The sequence below is a fragment of the Watersipora subatra genome, chromosome 5, assembly GCF_963576615.1.
Source record: "Watersipora subatra chromosome 5, tzWatSuba1.1, whole genome shotgun sequence".
NCBI lineage: Eukaryota > Metazoa > Bryozoa > Gymnolaemata > Cheilostomatida > Watersiporidae > Watersipora > Watersipora subatra.
Genome location: NC_088712.1, coordinates 13,525,747 through 13,547,006, shown reverse-complemented (window position 1 = coordinate 13,547,006; position 21,260 = coordinate 13,525,747). Strand labels below are relative to the sequence as shown.

The 21,260-nt window shown below is 36.4% G+C and overlaps 1 protein-coding gene across 2 annotated transcripts; it reads left to right on the top strand.

Moving 5' to 3' along the window:
• The first annotated feature begins 187 nt into the window (after window positions 1-187).
• On the top strand, window positions 188-15,687 carry LOC137396246 (peroxiredoxin-5, mitochondrial-like). 2 transcript variants are annotated; one of them, XM_068082434.1, is made up of 4 exons: window positions 188-327; window positions 6,099-6,233; window positions 11,180-11,350; window positions 15,237-15,687. In XM_068082434.1, the coding sequence occupies exons 1-4, from the start codon at window positions 319-321 to the stop codon at window positions 15,402-15,404; spliced, it is 483 nt and encodes a 160-aa protein (XP_067938535.1). In that variant the 5' UTR covers window positions 188-318; the 3' UTR covers window positions 15,405-15,687. The 2 variants fall into 2 exon arrangements, with proteins under 2 accessions (XP_067938535.1, XP_067938534.1); XM_068082433.1 differs by having other exon boundaries at window positions 263-417.
• Window positions 15,688-21,260: the final 5,573 nt, after the last annotated feature.

Here is a 21,260-nt window from a genome sequence, read left to right as displayed (position 1 = left end):
AATATGACGGTTAGCGACAAAGTTGGATTCATAAAGCACGATCTGGCCGTTTATAGTCTTTGCTCGCTAACATGTTGTCAAGCAATCGTTAGGATAATACGCATGCGCAATTTAGTAAAACCATTGATACTTCCTTTATTCAAAATATCCGTAAACTTGCATAGATATACGAGCGAATGATGTAGTAAAAAACCGCGGCTAAGTTGCGACCTGCGTGTTGTTTTTGCTCAGTAGCCGATTACCTCGGATTAAGGAGTACAGCCGCACATCCGGAAAGAACAAACCCCGTTGAACAACTTTCTTCTGAAAATTTTCATCATGATTGCTGTAAGATCACTTGTTACGCGTTTATTACCACAGAACATTAGGCTTGACAGATTTCAGACATTTTCATGTACAGCTCGAGTTGATTTGAAGGTTAGCCAGCTTATTGTTGTTCACGAGCTGCGGTTTTTACTGAATATGGGATTACCGGCAACGACTTTTTGTTTGCATCGCTGGAAATTTAGTATTTGCATCTGTTTCATGTAAATGCTGTTGCTGGTACTCATTAATAGGCAGTTGCCGCTTTATTTCCGACATTTACATATTTGTTTCACCAAAATCAGGTGCACCGTTTTTTTGAAGCATTTCGAGTTGCGGCGTTCTTTTTGGTGAGACTTATTAGTCTCACTCGTGTGATATTTAAAATGATTGAACATGCTATAGTTAGTTTTATCTGGTTACACTTAGAGCGTCTCAACTTGATAAGTAGTAGCCCAAATGGTTTCCGTAAACGGTTAGCACCACAACTCAACTTCTTGATGTTATTCACTATGCAACACAAGCTTTAGTGGAGTGAACAGCTCATCCTCTTACTTTTTTTAAGGCCTTTGATAAAATGCCTCATCATCTACTTATTAGTAAAATTAAGACTTGTGGATTAGATGCTTCTATAGTGCAGTGGGTATAGACAGTCCTGCCAACCCAAGAGTGGGGCAATGCGTGAGATTTGGTTTTGGGGCAATTGATGCATCAATGATAGTAAATAAAATTGCGGAAATTGGGGCAAAAATCTCACGCCCTTTCATTTTTTCTTTGGGGTGATTGCGTGAGTCTCACGCCCAATGCGTGAGAGTTGGCAGGTATGGGTGTAGATGTGGTTGAGGAAACGAACTTCATTTGTTAATGGCATGATGTCGGAATTGTTTGCTGTCCCATCTGGAGGACCTGGTTCCTTTTTTATTTTGGTAAACGATATGCCTCTGACTGTGAAGAGCACATTCTGCCAACTTTATGCATATGACACCCTATTAAGCATAAATACCACGGAGTGCTGGGCTGTTGGTTTTAAAGATAACGTAACAGCACTGTATGACTAGTCCAATGAGGCATGACTTTTAGCTCTACTAAATTTGCTCATATAGAGGTCGGGAAGGACTTTCCCAGTTCTGCTTTAGAGCTAAATAGCACTCCTATCTCCCAAGCCAACAGTGTAAGATACTTAGGCATTGTTGTAGAAAATAATTTCAAACTGTATGGACGCATCAAAAGTGGTTGAGAAAGGTAACGAGCCCCTAAGCTTAACAAGAAATCTTAATAACACTTCCTGTAAGACCAATCTGATCGCTTATAAGGCAGTTCTGGGGCCAATTCTTAAATACGCCTGTTAGGTGTGGTCGCCTTATACCTACCAAGTCCTTAATAGATATGCTAGAAACTATTCAGATACCTGCTATTAGATAGATTTTCAGACTAGGATAGTCAGAAAGTGGCACCAACTGTATGAAAGAAATTTCTATTGATACACTACAGGTTCGGTGACATGAGTTAGATAAAAATTTATTGAAAAGGTTGAATCTGGTCAATATGGCATTGGTATAAATGATTGTCTTTTTAACAAATCGTTTTCTACCCGAAAAAGGACTGTCGCTTTTCAGTTTCGTTTGGATGAATTCAAATTCCCGTTTTATAATCGAACTGGAGTTTTGTTAGATGGACTGGCACAAATTTCGTCATAGTAAATTGCGAATAATTCCTTGTTTCATTTTAGCACGAAGAATTATGAGGAGAGGGAATAAGAAAAACTTTTTTTTAGATATCTATGTAATGTCTACGGGCATAATGGATCATCCTGCATGTTTGCTTGTAGACTGTTTTATCAAAACAATGAGTTTTAGGATCCAAAATCTTAGTAAATTTGTCATTTTTACTTTTTTCTTTAAAGCTAGCTATATAGCTGTGAACGTATCGAGGACTGGCTGCTCAATCGTAATTGTATTCCAAGAATCTGACGCTTTTGCCAGTTGTACCTAGGGCATTTAACTACTCATCCTTTGAGTAAATGAGCATTTTTACTTACCATTAGAGAGCGTAAGATGTACTTCTCCAAGTGGTTATTAAATCATCCAAGCTCAACAAATGATCCACTTACCCCGGTATTTACCCTAGAGCATATGGTATTAACCTTTTTAGTTGTTCTCATTAGACATGTACATGATGGCTGAAAGGTTTTTAACTCCTTTCAAACATAACTATTCATTCTCAGCAGCTTGCCAAAACACTTCTTGAAGAATAATACAGCATATATTGGATCACTATGAGAGGATCACAAGTATCACCATGAGATGCAGTAGAAACTATACTAGCATAGTTAATTTTTTTCGAAGCAATTGCATAAACAGAAAATTTCATAGGTAGGAGTGTATTTTACCTTATACATGTCCCAATCTGTTCTAAACCATTGAAAAATCTGGACAAAATATTTGTACAAATTATAAATAGTTAAGACCTATAGCAGATGCCTGTTATAATTTAATTACTGCATAATAAATAAAAAAGTATACATAGGTAGAACAAAGAACAGGGAAATGAAGAACAAAAACTAGGAACGGCCTAGGCTAGATGTTCTCTGCATTTTTCTAGCTAAAACTATATAAGCCGCTTTTTGCGTACCCGCGGAAAATAGCGACCATTCAGATGGGAAGAAGTTGCGCGGTGTCAGCCATTTTAAGAGCAGCTCTGGACGCCACTTTTGAAATGTTATGCTCATCGACCAGCAATGCGTTTCGTATCTTGTAGCATCTTTTGTTATTCGGAGCGGTATTTCTACAAAAGACAACTTGAAATTTTGTAGCTAAAATTTTTTTTGTAAGTAGAGTTTCTACTGTAATACGGTTCCATACTCAATTGCATTGGCAGTCAAGAAACTCCCACAGTAATTCTGTACAGATCAAAGAAAATCTTACTTGATATAACTTAGTTATTCACACTATTTATTCTAACAGATTGAATGTGAACTGTTAAGTCACAAAACTATAACTGGTTGTTTTTGTCCATGAGATCATATCTACAGACAAAATGAATTAAAAATACTAACAATGATAGTCACGAAGTAAACAATAGACTGCATATCCATCCATCAAATGAAAAATTTGAATGTGACCAAGGTATATATTAAATTGAAGGTACTATTGATTGTCAGAAGACTGAAACTACAATGTTTGTGAGTCTAATAATTTTCACACTCATTCACTCACGAAAGACAGGCCTTGACTATATGACTGAGATATGGCCCTGACAGGGCCATATCTCAGTCATATAGTCAGGGCCTGTCTATCGCTATGCCTTTAAAATTTGAGGTGTGAAGTAATTTAAAAAATGATTGAATTTTGATTAGTGCATGTACAAAAAGCGATGGAGTGCAGATAACAAATGAACTGAAGTCTATGTGTGTATTGTTGGTATACCGTCATAGTTAATGTTGATGAAGACATCAAATAGATCCTCACGGTTGCTACCTACGGAACATTTTAGTGCAAATTAGTTTGCAATTTTTCAACAATTGCTTGTAATGTAGATCTTTCTGCCTTTTTCTATTATCAGGCTCGCCACAGATAACTATCTGCTAAATCAAATTTTTTAAAATTAGATTAATTTTGGAAACATTGTGACATGAAAACTTAGTTCAATGTTCTTGCTTCAAAATGAAGGAAGGCCATTTTTAAGAGTCTAAAATTATGGATTTATCAAATCTACAATTCGTCTTACACTGCAAAATTATATATTGTAGTATAATATCGAATTGATAAAGGTAGGTATGCAAAAGAAATATTCCAACATGGATAAATAAAGCGTTGATAAACTGCAGGATGTGTTGCCTATGGAACTAATACTGATTCAGTACATGAGTTGTGATAGATGTAGATCCACAACTTTATGAGCATTAACTTTAACATCGCTGAGAGTACATGTAGATGTATGTGTCACAGGCTAGATCAGGCAGTGGACTAACAATGAAGTTTCTGCGGGTGTGTTGATGCTACTGTTACTAGCCATATGGCAATCCTATCATCTGCATTTCACTGAAGAACTTACCATCATCTGCCTCTCTGCCCGGAGATGTTCTTCATATGCCTTGCAGCTACACTACCAAGTGCATGTTGGTTTTTGTTTGTATCTTTTAGGTGTACCCTGATCCATTCTGAATTTTTTATTGGCTAAGGCTATCTTGTTGAAATGCCAAGTAGTCACTAAGCTGTAGTCTTCTTTGTAGTCCAAGGCAATAAAGTGAGAGGCTCAGAGATGCCTGGTAAAGGGTCTTCAGACTCCATCTCTTTAGGGTGACGCTGTCTGTCCTTGACACAAATAGTCTTTATTTTTGGAGGAAATAGGGCAGTGTCTGTTTGGTAAAATGTCTCAGCACTGTGTACAATTTGGTGGTTCTAATAAACACTGCTAAGAACCTTGCACTTGACCGTTCTCCCAATACCATTAGCTGGTCCGTTACCATGCCTGTTCTCAAAAATCATCCGTTCACTGTACAACCTTGTTTCTTCTGATGCATTATCAGACTTGACCGCAAGTATTTGTTCTCAAAGCGAGAGGCCATCTGTGAAGTAGTGGTGGCGCTCCATAATGTACTGCCTTGGCTGTAGTACTCTAAAACATTGCTCTATTGAATGACTAACTAGTATGTGTATCCTTCGAGGTAAACATATTTCTTCCTTTTTTCAACTGCCGTTGTTAAGCTTTAATTCTCTGGATCATTTCTTGTTCTCTGAGTGCGTGTCTTGTCCTTAGCTTTTGTTAAATTTGTTCTTGATATTTTGTTGTCCTCTCCTCTATTACAGATAGTCATTGATATTCTTGTAATGTTGTTGCTGCCTCCGTAATGCCATCCTTTTTTAGTCACCATTACCATTCCCATCGCATGCAACAACTGTCAATGTTCAGCTTAATTCTAATCTCAGAGCATGGCTGACAAACACGGACTAGTTGAATGCTGTTCTATTTCTCATGTCGCAGCCATATCTGGCACTTATCATTCTTACATTACTCAATACATAATGCTATAGCGTGATGTCATGCATGATGCATACAGCTAAGCAATAGTCTGTTGGCATTCCTATAGCGGCATACAAGTTTGCATTTCTTTATGGTAGTGTGAGGCATCATGATCAATTATCGACCAAGAAATGTTTGTCCGTCGGCAATATTTTCAGCTGGGTTTATGTCTAAACTTGTAATGAAATTGCCTTAGTGTTCAATTTTGAACTATTTCGCCGGAAATTAATAACTGCTAATTGACATTTTGACATTATAGTCTTGCATGTTTTGATGGTATACACGTTTGTGACCACACAAAACTTGGAAATTCAAATTTTTGTATTGGATAAAAATGGCCGACAATTTTTACTGTAATTGCTCTAATATAGCATCCTTTTTGATCAAGGCAAAAATCTTGGTGTTTTGCTTTGCTGATTGGCAATCGACTGGTGGTAATGCAAGTTGATTGAGTTCAATGAGGAAGCGTGGATGGTTTTTCAATCGCACTCCTGATGTAACTGCCATTCCATGATTCTCTATAAAACGCTATGAGCTTGTTTTCTGTATTCGCAACTTTCACTTGACGTATAGGCCTAGTTTTCATTGGGCACATTGGCAGTTTTCATCTAGCACTGCATTTCCATCAGCATTGTTGCCTCTAAGTTCAGGTATAGCCATTTGCTTTAACTGACAAGTACACCGAGGCTCATTTTCCCAACCAGCCTGGTTATTTATTGATTTTACATCAAATACGCATATTTGCTGTGTATGATTAGTATTAGTTTATTTAGGTAGGTGACAAGATTCCGTCAGTAAATCTTCAAGAGAGTAACCCTGGTGACAATGTCAACATCGCTGATCTCTTCAAAGGAAAGAAAGGTGTTCTGTTTGCTGTACCTGGTGCCTTCACACCCGGATGCTCTCAGGTCTGCGCTCTCCTTTCTCGTATATTTGGAAAATACAAAATTGTATTATATTGTATTGTATTATACTATTTTGCTTTGCTATGCATTTCTGTATAACAAATTTGAGCTCTGCTTATATGAACCCATGAACTTTTTTTGGGAGCCCAGTTTCTTTGGAGATGAGTGCAAAATTGCACTTTGAAATGTTAAGTCTCGCCATTCAGCTACTTCTTCAATTTGCTGGTTTGCTGTTTGACTCACTGCTTGACTTACCTGATGTTTGTTATATATTCGGCACATTCAACCTACACACTGTCACTCTTCACATACGTTTAGCAGTCAAACAATTTGAACAAATTCAAGCACATTGTTGTGCAGCCTCTGTGAAATATGTGTTCTGTATCTTTCTTTGTTAGTTTTACATATGAATCGCAACCAGTTTTAAAATGAAGCTTTTCACTCACCTGAACAACCTGCCACATGTCACATATGTTAAGTTATTGTTGGCCCTAGGTAGTTTTTAGTAATTACAGTTTAACAGCTTTAAATCATCGATTTACTCATTTCGTGAAGTGAATTTTCGCATTAAAAATAATATACAATCCTTCGTTTTTTCATGACGTCATTTTATCGTTGTTGGCCATCTTTATAGACAATTTAATCGTTAAAAACGCAAAGGTTTTGCAATAAATTTTTGAAAGCGATGCTTTTGTTTGCAATTTTTTTATTATAGTCTCAAAACAACACCAAGAAGTGCTATTAAATATAAAAATAACGATTGTTTTCTACAAATATGGCGGCTTTTTCGTGAACGAGCACATGTGCAAATATCGTGATGACGTCAAAAAAACCGATGGATTGTTTAATCTGTTCTATTCTCAAAAATGCAATCATATTCCCAAAAACCAATCATATGATACTCTTTTTATATTTTTCATTTTCATCGAATAGATACTATGAGGGACATAACTCCACTGAAGTAAAAATCAATTAGTTTACAACAATTATAATCAATAGTTTACAACTAGTGTGCTGCTTTGTTTTCCTTTTGCTTAATTTTAATTCATTATTATCCATTTGCGTATGCTATGTATTTTGAGAGCTAGAAGGTGTGATGTATTCAATCTCTTACCACTGTTACATCTCTCCTCTTAAACCCGGCAGCTAATCCTTCGTTTTTTTCATGGTGCTATTCCGTAAGTGTGAGACTGTGAATTATTAGTGGTCTACTATCTTTATAGACAACTTTTACCGTTGAAAACACAAAATTTCTGCAAAAATTTTGCAAACGACGCCATTGTTCGCAATTTTGTTTAGCGACGCTGAACACTTTCTATCAGAGAATTCTGATAAAAACTCGACATAACACCAACAATTATACTATTCAAAAACACAATGTGAATGAGAGTGATGCTCGTTTGTCTACAAATACCGCGACGTTTCCACGAACGAGCGCATGTGCAGATGAATTGATGACATAAAAAAATGAAAGATTTGGTTGTACAATGTTTAAAACTTGCTGAATTCCTAGGTTTTTTTTACAATGGCTGGCATAATTCTTATGCTAGGTATGTGCTTCGAATGCCTCTCTGTCACCTACATCTGTCAATGTATCTCTTGATGACATATGAGCCGTAGGATATTGTTTCCATTGTTATGAAATGGGATGAGCATCGTTACGCCATTACAGTATGTCATATTTATCTACTTACTGAAATGAGCCGAGAAGCAGAGATATCGTTCCGCTTCATTTAACCAAATTTGATTTGAAATAGAAAACAGTTTTTTTCCTTTTCCGCGTCACCATGTCGCATGAAAGGAAAAAACTGTGTTAGTGTATTATCAAATTAATCTCATATAGGACACTAACAATTCTTTCTACGAGTTGAATTTTGAAAATGAACTGAAAGATTTGCGATCTTTGTAAAATATCAACTGGCAACAATTACAACGCTGTATAATGATATTAAAATTACTAGTCTTCTGAACTAGATTAACTGAAATATGTTCGTTTGAAATCCTTTTTCATGAAAGCAGATCATGCCCAGCAGGTTTTAAACAGGTGACTCCCGAGAACAGCCAATTTTATAGACAACTTTATAAATTTCCTATTTGTGTGAGAGAAAAATGTCTTGCCTACGCACTCTACCAGATGTTTGCCCAAGCCGATTGGTGACATTCTATCACCACTGCTCAAAAGTTGATGGGGGAACCTGATTTATTTTTCAATTCTTACATTTTAAAAATTGCTACTTGCTTTTTATTTTTACTTAAAAAGTTGTGATATTGAGAGAAATGCCATCCTATATGGAAGATTACATCATATGTTAAGGCAGATATGTGTTTAGATTTTACATAGTGTGTTGAAAATTTCCGTGTAGAGGGGAATGTAAGTCAAGGTTTGTTTACCGATCGACCGTATACTGATTGACCGTATACTGATTGACCGTATACTGATTGACCGTATACCGATTGACCGTATACCGATTGACTGTATACCGATTGACTGTATACCGATTGACTGTATAACGTTTGATCGTATATCGATTGACCGTATACTAATTGTATGGCGCCTTACGGTGCCTCGCGTTGCGCGTTCACAACTCGTGTTGTCCAACTCGAGTTGTCGAATTGTACAACTCGGCCTGGGTTTATGATTAACTCGAGTTGTGTTATACGCAAAACTAACACGGGTTTGTAAAAAAAGCAAAGTGAGTAATTGGTGTGTCTCATTTACAGAACATTTACAGAAATTTAACACTAATAATTTAAATATATATACACATTTAAATTATATAATTATATTGGCGATATTTGCGCATATTTATTTCTATAAATATAACGAGACAAAAAAACAATTGTAAAATGTAAAAAGCAAACTAAAAAACAATCTATGTGGGAGGTAGGCCACTTCTTTTTCAAATAAAAAAAGAGTTATCTCTCTAGAACCTGACAAGAAACTGAATGAACACCGAAAATGAACATAGAAATTATTTCAACGGCGTTTAATGATGCACCAAAATAAATTCCATATGTAGAAAATATAGCTAGAGAAAATGAAATGATGAGATGTTCTCAAGCCGAGTTGTTGAACTCGAGTTGCTGTTAAAAGAACTCGGCCTGGATTTTTGATGACCTCGAGTTGTGTAACTCGAGTTGTACAACTCGAGTTGTACAACTCGAGTTATATTTACACAACTCGAGTTGGTAAATATAACTCGAGTTGTACAACTCAAGTTGCAAACTCGGCGCAGTATAATTCGCTATTAGCTCTAGTTTTACAGTACATACAGTTTAATTTCAATTAGCTAACGGGTGCCTATTGATATACCATTGTTAATATAACCAGATCTACGGTTATGTTGCCGTAATACCAATATATTGCACCTTACTTTTAAAAAGTCGCGTTGCGCGTTCACAACTCGAGTTGTGCAACTCGAGTTGTGAACGCGCAACGCGAGGCACTGTAAGGCGCCATAAATTGACCAAGCGTATACCGATTGATCCTATAACAATTGACTGTACGATTGTATATACAGTCAAACATGGATAACTCGAACTTCACGGGACCGAGCAAAAGTGTTCGAATTATCAAAGCGTTCAAGTTATCAGAGCACTGTCACAAGTCCATATATTTACTTATTTATTAGTAGATACATGTACATATACAAACTATAATATAAATCAAAAGCACAAATGGCTTGTTTCAAATTAAATGCTTCTAATGTAAAGTTTAAAACGTTTTTATGAAAAAGTATAGAGATTTTTCTATCACTTGAGATTGGTTTGTTGTTTGAGGTGATGTTATTGCCAGGACGTTTTTCAGATTGACATTGGCAAAACTTGATCGTTGTTTAAATGCTCAAAAGAAAAGACATTTTTTTCTTTTGGGGTTTTACCCACGATCAATTTTGCCGTTTTTTCTTGAAGTTTATGCAAAGATTACCTTACTTTACCTGGGATTCGTTAAGAGCAACACTCCGAGGCACTTCAATTAGAAGTTTTACGAGGTTTTACGGTACATTCTATATCACTCACGCTTCTTTAATAGATACTTATTGAATGTACACACGTATTCTGTGTTTAGGTCAAACGATGAATAGTTTTTTGTAGCTAAGACAATGTATACGTTTAATTACAACAATTTTTAAGACGTTTTAAACATTCAACATTCCGACGTTGATTCAACACGGAATCAACGTCGGAAAACTATTCATCACGGGCTAGCCGGGTCACGCGCTCAAGGATTTTCGCCACGCACATACAAAACAAAAACAACATGCGATTTTTGTTTTGTACGTGCGTGGCGAAAATCCTTGCGCGCGTGACCCGGCTAGCCCGTGCTATTTATCGTATAGCAGTATAAATCAAATTTCACCAAACCTTTAGAAAAGTCGTTGACAAAAATATTTTGCCGATGGTGGTAATAATGACGCTTATAAATTACGAAAAGATGAAGTTCACCTCTATGGCTTTGAATAAAGTGATTTTCTAAAGCGATAACAACCGTTTCGGTAGTCGTTGGGCAAAAAACAGTTCGAATTAACAGTGTTGAGTTCGAGTTATCTATAGCAATTTATCATTACGTGGGAACGGACCAAAGAAACCGTTCGAATTAACCATGTGTTCGAGCTATCCGTGGACGAGTTATCCATGTTTGACTGTATATTGTATGTATGGTTGCACAACTTCACAAGGAAGCTAAAACTAAGTTCATACATCTGATGTTTAATTCGTACATTATGTGTAAGTTATGTGTATACTCATTGCGTTTGTGATTGTCTAACACACCTTTTAATATATTTGGGTTTTTCCAACCGGAAACTCAGAAAACGGGCTCAAACGTGTTTTGAAAGCTGTCTGTTTTTTTTTATATAAATTTCGCTCACTTTTTTTATTAGCCATATTTGAGTTTGGCACCGCACATTCAAAGGTTTTTATACTTTAACTCTGCCTGTTCATTACAGACACATCTTCCTGGATATGTAGAGAATGCAGATGAGTTCAAAAAGGCTGGTGCAGGTGTGATTGCCTGTGTCTCGGTCAATGATGCTTTTGTTATGTCTGAATGGGGAAAGGCCAACCAGACGGAGGGTAAGATCAGGATGCTGGCTGATACCAACGCAGAGTTTAGCAAGGTACGAATATACAACTTCTGTCATGTCATTTAACACTGGCCTATATTTTATTTAGATTTATCCTCTCACTGGAATACTGACAGGGATTGTCTTCATGTCAGTCTACTGGCCTGTTAAAACATGTTTAATCTGTCGACTAAATTAAAGGTTTCCAAACAGAAAGTTGTGCACAACGAGTTAACTTGGTGGCAGTTGAGGCTGTCTTCGCTAAAACTACTCCAAAACGATTCGTTGCGTTACTTGTACACAAATCCAATGAGTACAATTGTTTCATTTTTATCTATAATGTTTTCGCAGCTCCGCTAGCTTTCCTCTCCTATTGAATAAGACTGACTCTTCCTCAAACAACTTAAGCAGATAATATAATAATCGATAATATATATAATATAATTATTGCTCTACAATATAGTATTATAGAGCAATAATATCAATGTAGAGGTATTACATAGATGAACCACTAGATTTTTTGCCATATAAACTGACACGCATCTCTTAATGTGGGTACATCATGTGACGGCCTTGTTATTGCCAAAGTAGTGCTGAGCATGTGACAAAAAGCGCTCATGCATGGAAAGCAAAAGTACTTGAGTTAGGCATTTCACCGCTAAGGAAAAATGGAGAGAGCAACCTTTCATGCTCTCGTTTGAATGAATAGTGATATATAAGGCTTAGGTGCTAACCCAATAGTAATACTACACTCTGCATACACGCTATTGATCTTTTTTCTTTAATGTTTTACACTGCATAATGTTGTAATTTACTGGGAACTAAGCGTTTGCTATATTGTGAGGTTGCTTTACCATTTTGGACACAGCAAACAGTGTTAACATTGTGCATCGTTAGGTGAATTGTGTTTATTAGGTTTTGGCCCAAACTAGCTATAACATGCCATTTGAAAAATTGAACAATCTTTGTAAGTTTGTTACTTCAAAGGCTTGTTAACTCCATGCTTTGGGTTCACTAGTTGTAATAAAATAGTAATCAAATTTTAGTGGTACACAATGAAAATAGCCCTAGTGTGTTTTTAGCTACAGGTGAGCAGTATGAGGGATATACAATAGACGCCCCTACAATGTAAATAATCTGTCCCGAGAATGTTTACATCGTAGGGATATAACTTTATAGAGTAAAATACATGGAAACAGTGTAATCCATTCCTACATCTTCCCAAACTCACCTATTTTAACCTACAAAATGAAAAAAACTGAACTCGACTACAGTGGAACCTCGGTTCTCAAACACAATCCGATCCAGAATTTTGTTCAAAAACAAAGTTGTTTGAAATCCGAAACAAGTTTTCCCATTAGAATTAATGTATGTAAGTTTTAATCCGTTCCAAGTCGATTTAACAACTTCGGTAAAGGGTTTTTTAACATTTTACACCATAAGCTGTACTGTATACTGCATACTATAAATAAAAACGGGTAGATATAGATTGTGTTTAACTTTAGTAAAATATTTACTATCTATGATGATGAAAAAAGAAAACAAAGCGTAAACATTTCGTATGCTTTGCTCTTAAAACATCGAAAACATTAGTTACGATACAATAACAAAAATCGCAGAAACTAATAATGAAACAGCAAAGAAATGCAGCAAATCGGTTACATCAAAAATCGTGTGAAAAAAAATAGATTCAGCAATAACACGTTTACTTCACATCTTTGAAGAAGAATCCTCTTCCAAAACCATTTAGGGTAACTCGACTGGAGGAGTTGTGTCCCTAGAAAATCTCTTCGGTAGAGGTGGCGTCCTTTCAGATGGCTCCTTTTTGTAAAGAATTTATGGCGTGCAACTTTTCCCTTTGTTTGAGAACCTTACGAAAGTGGCTCAGAACAACGTCGTTAAACGTATAGACATGCTGTTTTCGGAGCTGGTTCGAACGTTTAGTTCAACTGCGCATGCTCTGGTTCGGTCGAGAATCGAATTTATGGTTGAGATCCGAGACGAACAAATCTCAAAATCTTTGGTCGAAAACCGAGTTGGTCAAGGACCGAAGCGTTCAAGAACCGAGGTTCCACTGTACTTGATTTAATGGTTGTATAGTGGTTGTGAAATTATTAGTTTGTATCAACAACTGTCCTCTTCTTCTTATACCTTACGCTTTTTTTAGGATTTATGATCACCGTAGTTATACGATTTTTCTCATTTTTTCTTCCAAAGCAAGGTCTATGGTGGCAAGGAAAAATATTTTATGTCTAAACTTTCAAATGATCTAGAAGTGAAATATATTTTCACTATATTGAGAGATGTGCTCATCTATCCTTCCAAAGCCAAGGCTACCGGTTTGGATAAAATATTGCTTTTAAGAGGTCTCGAACTTGGTGTTTAAAATCCTTTTGAACTGAATATCATTTTGAAGCTTCAAGCATGTAAAAATCAAATTTAGTAAATAGTTTTTGCTTTACACACTTTCAACGGTGCGATATTTTAGAGGTATTTAAAGAAACATAATGGTTGATGTACACCGAGTCTGATAGAGTGTGTGTATAATTCTAATGAATAAAAAAACAAATGGTGCTAGTGTAAAGCTCATGATGCTGAGAAGCTTTCCAGGTTGGTTTATCTTTGATCTTTATTACAAGGAATTCCAGTCAGCTATTCGGAACAAACGTTCTGACAGCAGCCAGTTTTCATTTCTTGGTCAGTTGCAAGTGCCCTCGGTATTTGGTAACATTTCAAGAATAGTCCAATCCACAATTCCCCACAACAAAACTGTTTCGTAATCATATGCAAACCAGAAGTACGGAAGTGCAAAACAAACTAATGTTTTGTTGGCAGCCATATTGCCATTGCTCGATCAATTGGTGTATTCGGTATTTTACTGATACCTCAAAAACTAATAGTCTAATTAAACGTGAAACGTTGGAATTAGACTAAAAACATATGCCATATACATCAAAACCAAGCTTATATAGCCGCAGGATCAGATGGAAAACATTTTTCCGAATTACAGTGGAACCTCGGTTCTCGACCAAAAAATTTTATATTGGTTCGTCTCAGATCTCAACCAAACCTGAACATGGGCATTGGAATTAAACGTTCGGAACAGTTCCGGAAACAGCATGTTTATACGTTTAACGACGTTGTTATGAGCATGTTATGCCACTTTCGGAAGATTCTCAAACAAAAGGAGAAGTTTTGCGTCATAAATTCTTTACAAAAAGGAGCCATCTGGGAGGATGTCGTCTCTACTGTCTATCATAGCGATTTGCTAGGGACACAACTCCTCCGGTCGAGTTACCCTAAATTGTTTTGGAGGATTCTTCTTCAAAGATGTGAAGTAAACGTGCCATTGCTGTTTCTATTTTCTTTTTCACACGATTTTTTATGTAACTGATCTGTTGCCTTTTTTGCTGTTTCATTATCAATTTCTGCGATTAATGGTATTGTATCGTAGCCTTTAATGTTTTCGATGTTTTAAGAGCAAAGCATACGAAATGTTTACTTTTTGTTTTCTTTTTTCTTCATCATTGATCGAAAATCTCTTACTAAAATTAAACACGATCTATATCTACCCGTTTTTATTTATAGTATGCAGCATACAGTATAGTTTATGGTTTGAAATGTTAATACATACTTTACCGAAGTTGTTAAATCGACTTGGAACGGATTAAAATTTTCATATATAAATTCTAATGGAAAAGATTGTTTTGGATCTCAAACAACCTGTGTTTCGACCATTTTTCTGGAACGAATTGTTTGAGAAGCGAGGTTCCACTGTATTTCTAGCCCAGGCTTCTGTGTTAAATGATTATCTTGCAGGATTTGTATTTTTACTATTAGTTTTTACTGGATTTTGTTAGCTTTCGCTGGGAAAAATAGACTATTGAAAGCATGACTTACTATAGCTAGTGAAAGTAGCAGCCAAAGTTCTTGCTTGCAGGCAATCGGTCTATCCAAGGACATTCCACCCCTCGGTGGTACTCGGTCAGTCCGGTATTCCATGGTCATTGATGATGGTGTAGTCAAGTTTCTCAATGTAGAACCAGATGGTACAGGCCTCACCTGCAGTCTTGCCCCCAACCTTCTCGGTCAACTTTCGAAGCTTTAAGGTTTTGCAGCAGTGACGATCGTGTAGCTGACCTCGATGTCAGTTTTAAAGGCAGTGTTTCGCCCCATCATCTGTAACTTTTTCGCAACTAATGTTAATCCAAGTCTATTAGCAACCCGGTTTTTCCAAGATCTTTTGTTGTAGCTAATTGCTTATTTTTATATGAGCAAATGTGTGTGGAATCATCAGAAGCCAATTTTATGATGCGTTTTTATGCTTCAGCGAATCGCATAATAGTTTGAACTCAAAGTTGTGTCATATGAAATAAAGTAATCTCTGCTGACATTCACTCACCTTTGGATACTTCCGAAAGAATTGAACCATTAAAACTTTCATGTTGGCCCAACGGCTGACACAATACACTGGAAGATGCATTTATGCTAATGATAGCATTTCAGCAATTCTTGTTATACCAAAATGCATAATCGTTGGAAGGTCATTATTCTATTGATACACTTTTTATAAAGAACTGTGTAATTAGGTTATTCAGTGAGTTGACATTTATTCATCATAAGCATGTCAAAAGCCTTCAATGAGTGTTTAGTATCAAAGACTGGTGCACCATTTGTGATTTGCCCATTGCAAAGTTACATTCTTTATTTTCCTTCTGAAGTACCTGTTCATTCATTTCTTTCTAATTCTTTTCTAGACATTCTCATCAATCTGAATCAACTCAAAGTTCTATCATTCTCTTACTATTACTCTGAAATATGCTTACATCTGTCCATAAACGCCCTCAAATTCGTCATCATAATCCACAGTATTAACTCCTGTGTCTATGTCCTGTGTTTATGGACAGATGTAAGTATATTTCAGAGTAATAGTGAGTAAGAGAATGATAGAAATTTAAGTTGATTCAGATTGATGAGAATGTCTAGAAAAGAATTAGAAAGAAATGAATGAATAGGCACTTCAGGAGGAAAATAAAGATTATAACTTTTTTACTGGAAAATCGCAAATGGCGCACCGGTCTTTGATAGTTTAGCATTAAACAAGGGAGTAGATGCCAATGTAACTAAAGCTGTCAATGCTAGTCGAACACCTGGCTATACACATCATTGAACTGCACTGCATCTTCAGCACAATGTGGATGCATCATATCGAAACGAACATGTTGGTACACAAAAGTAGAGGTAAAAACTGACACATTCGCCATTTGCAGAAATGGTTGATTTCAAAGGACATAATCTTAATTCCATTGTATTCGTGTCTAATGCAGGCTAGTTTCATACAAAACTCGATTTCAAACAACAATGGCTGCAGGATTTCATACAAACAAGCATTGATATGTAGACAAAGATATTCTCATTTGCAACGGATACATATAGGCTACTTCTGTATTCGTTGCAACTTTCTATATGCCATCTACATATTATAGCCAATTGTAACTTCATCATATTTCACAGATGGTTATTTAGGTCACAAAACCTACTAAAATCCTCTATTCTCGATGTTTGATTCACATGTATGTTATGAGCCATTGGCTGCTTTCATCATTAACAAATATCATTTTTTCTTTGCAAAACATGGTCCATGCAAATAGCTGCATAAACACTGTTGCTATCACATATTGTTTACGATACTTCAATAATGATAAGGACAATCCAGGAAATTCATCAGTCCTCACACGACTGAGGCAAAATCACATTGGTCAATCCAACTTATCGTTTTGTAGAATCAATGTAGCTGGGCATGGATGGCTCTCTTGGGGGTGGGGAGGGGGGTGAGAAGGGGCATGTTGTTCTATTGCCACTTCCCGCCATTTCCCAGAACGCCTCTTCAGGATAGACCGTCACATGATACTCCTTCGGAAATCACAATTGTGATATTAGCGACTGCAGAAGTCGACTTTTAGAGTTGTCTTCCCCGGGTGTTGCTATGGGTCTCAGGCTCTCTCTCCCCCTCCCCGCACCCCTCAAGAGAGCCATGCCAAGGCTAGCTTCAATGTCTTCAACTATCTAGCCAGGCCTTCAATCAATTATTTTAACACCAGGTGCTTTAGTTCAGCAATAATATTGCTAACATCAGACCCATGTTTTGTATATATGCAATGACCCCTTGACCTCATCAGATCTCTAACAGACTTCAACTGGATTGACACATGTAAAAATAACATAAAGCAAAGTTGTGAACAAAAACATTGAGTTTAATTTGAAGCCGTGTGGATATATATTCATAATAGGTCTAACAATGGATACAAACTGTTATTCTTTCCAGCTGATTGGCGAAACCAGAACAACGCAATGCTAAATGTTTTCACATATTTGACAGAGAAGTAAAGCATTAGGCACACACAGTGTGAATAAATTATGCAATTGTATTTAGCTATTCAGAGTTGCCTGTCAATTGTTTAAACTACTTATGTAAATCGTTACGTACCTGCATTGGTGGGCCTGATGCTCTAATCAGCTCGGCCTTAGAATCAACTGAAAACTCAACTGGCTCAGGCGAAAACTCAGAAATTAATCAGGCAGTAAGGTGAGTAATTTAACGGTAAGTAGGACAAGCGTAATAATTTTGGTTATGTTAAAACCCTCTAATTATAGCTAATGTGTGTTATATTCATACAAGTAGGCTTTGTTGTTCTATATCTGCTTACACTCCAGTTACTGTCAGGTACCAAACCCAATTCCAAAATACAGTGAAACTCGGATAACTCAAACTTCAAGGGACCGAGCAAAAGTGTTCGAGTTATTAGAGCGTTCAAGTTATCAGGACAGTCATAAGTGCACGTATTTATCAGTAGATACATGTACATATACAAACTATATATAAATCAAAAGCATAGATTGCTTGTTGCAAGTTAAAGGGTCTCTCGTGTGAAGTTTTAAATATTTTTAATCAGAAAGTATAGATATTTTTTCATCACTTGAGATTTTTTTGTTGTTTTAGGTGATGTGACTGCCAGGACGTTCTCAGATTAAAATTGGCAAAACTTGATCGCGGTTAAAACGCTCAGAAAAAATACATACGTATTTTTCTACCGAGCGTTTTAACCAAGATCAATTTTGCAGTAAGTCAGTTATTACAAAACTGCATTACTATTAAAAACCCATTATCACTTTTGCCGATTTTACTTTAAATTTATCTGAATTTTACCTCGCTTTTCTTGCTTTCGGAGGGCCATCGCTAAGTGGATGTTTGGTAAAATTTGATTTTTGCAAACCTTTAGAAAAGTCGTTAATGAAAATATTTTGCCGATATTGGTAATAACGAGGCCTAAGAACTACTAAAAGTCGATGTTTATCTCTATGGCTTGGAATAAAGTGATATTCCAAAGCGATAGTAACAACTGTCTCGGTAGCCGTTTGGCAAAAAACTGTTCGAGTTAACGGAGTTTCGGTCGAGTTATCTAAAGCCATTTATCATTGCGTAGGAACTGACCAAACAAATACGTTGAGTTAACCGTGTTTTCGAGTTATCCGAGTGCGAGTTATCCGAGTTTCACTGTATCATATAATTCATTACTCTGAATATTTCTTTAAACACTGACAGCAGTAACATAGTATTGGTTTGGAAATGATGGATTGATCTGATGCCTGGTAAAGACCCAAGTTGAAACACAATTGTTGTAATCACTGTTTCCTTGATGCGGATGATGCACAAGTTTATCGCCATCCACATGCTTGAAATGGCAAAAATCGCCAAGTCCAATGAGTTTTGTTACTAGCAAATCTTAATCGAATGTTTCAGGGTTGTGAACGACGGAAACGGAACTTGTCGAAAATGTGCAAGAAATTGCTGCGCAAGCAGTTCCATTTTAAACATTTTTACACTTCAGTCATTTATTCCGATTTGAGCAGTTTTGAATGCTCTAGTGTTCCGCATGCTGCTACGCGTGAGGAGACAGCGTCACTAATTATTGAGCTATTGCATAAAATTCCTTACTTTTTTAACAAAGTGCCAGTGTTAATCGACATAATGCGAATGTCCATTGAGGTACTTATCGCACAGTAACGCATCATGTGTACAAATCTAAATCAACATCATACAGGTCATGAAAACACATATATCACACTGCTACTATGTAATTCTAAGTTTTGTAATTCGAGTTTGGCGAGGATGTTATGCCTGATAACAAAAGATATAAGCCATGTCATGTTTACTTCATCTTCGATATTCTTGGATAGCTTTGAACAACACGCTTTTTCTTGTATCTACTGGCAAAGTTCAAACCAAACAGAAAACTAGCTGATAAAATTCCGAACCCACACAGGTTCTGGAGACATTTTTGTATTTTTGGCAATGTAGTAATTTCTCATCTAAGCAATAGCGGTATCACACAATAGTTTTGGCAATGCCACCAACTTAATTCCTGCCATGTTAAAATGAAAGGGTATAACCATGGCTTGAAAAAAGCCAAGATCATAGGTATTGGACATCTAAAGTTAATTTTGCAGATCCAACAACAAAATCGTTTCGTCATTGTAGTTTTTCCACTTTAATAAATTAAATCAACTTTTCCAACGAGATCATAAATAATGCCTGCTAGTGTTACATCGAACAGATGCGCTAGTGATACTGAGAATGACCTGTGAACAGAATCGTATTAGTGGTGAATGTGACAGCTGCCAAAAGACTGTTCGTTGCCCATAAAGTACCTGCTAGAACAAAGGTAACGCTGTTCAAAAACTGTCATCTGCTAAGAGTTCTAGGGTTCAAACAATTGTTGGCTTCCAAAAAACGGACTGATGCCAAAACAGTCTTGGCTGTTTAGAGAGCATAGGCTGTCAAAAAGGTGTGACATTACTAGTACCTCAACTTCTCCAAATAGACGCAGTTGGTCTTAATGCTTTCGCTGCACATTAAATTCTGACCGAACGATTATTCTGCCCAAATTAATTCAAACAGATTTTCGACAAACCGATGTACTGCTAGTATTTAAGCAATATCTTGAGAATCAAAACAGATATGGTTTTACTGTAAAATGCATCTTATTCAGAACAAAATTCTCTACAAGATAAGTATAAAATTGTTTAGTAAATCCCACTCTCGCAAACTTTTTGACGCTTTCGTTTCGTTGAACGAGCGCGATGTGTTTCTTATTGCCTTGACGATAACGATCTGGTTTTCCCGGTTTTTAAAGCAATTAAATATTGTTGAGCCGAAAAGTTTTCTATTGGTTGCACGTGATAGGCAACAAGGTTGTTTAGTTGGAGACAAAATTTTATTAGTCTAGCTATTGTGTGGGCCTCGTAATGAAAAGAAAAGTGAAACCCTATTAATAAGCCGATACATCGGCTTACTGTCAGCACTTATATTAGTAGCGAAATAATTAAGAAGCCACGTGGCTGTCTGTAGCCATGGTATGGAAGTTGGGGTAAAAGACTGTTTTACATGGAATTCAAACTCAAGACATTAGAGCTTTGTGAACCAACACCAAGACTGTACCGCACTGTACCAATAAACCGCCTCCAGGCGTTTGAGAATAGGCGTGTGCATATACATTTTCGAACGATCTTTTACAGCTAGACTACTAAGATACCAGTTGTTTAACTTGGCTTATCGACTCTTACCAGGCAGTTACAAGTTTTAATGACTTCTGAGCTATAATAACAAGTTTAAAACAATAGATATAGATAATGTCTTTCAAGCATCCAAACTACTAAATGTGGTTTCATATAGTCAAACAGTGAGATGAATTTGATTAAAACTAGAAGAACCTAAAATTAAAACTAGCTCCCGAGTTACTGATAATGTTTACTTTATAAATATCAACAAGTGGTTGCTTTCTCCTTAATTTGCATATGTTAAAATGGTATTTTTCTATTGATTTGTATGAAATTAAAATTTTCTCAAATCAATATGAAAAGGTTGTTTTTTCAACTTGAGTTTGTTTGAAACTGCTGGTAGAGG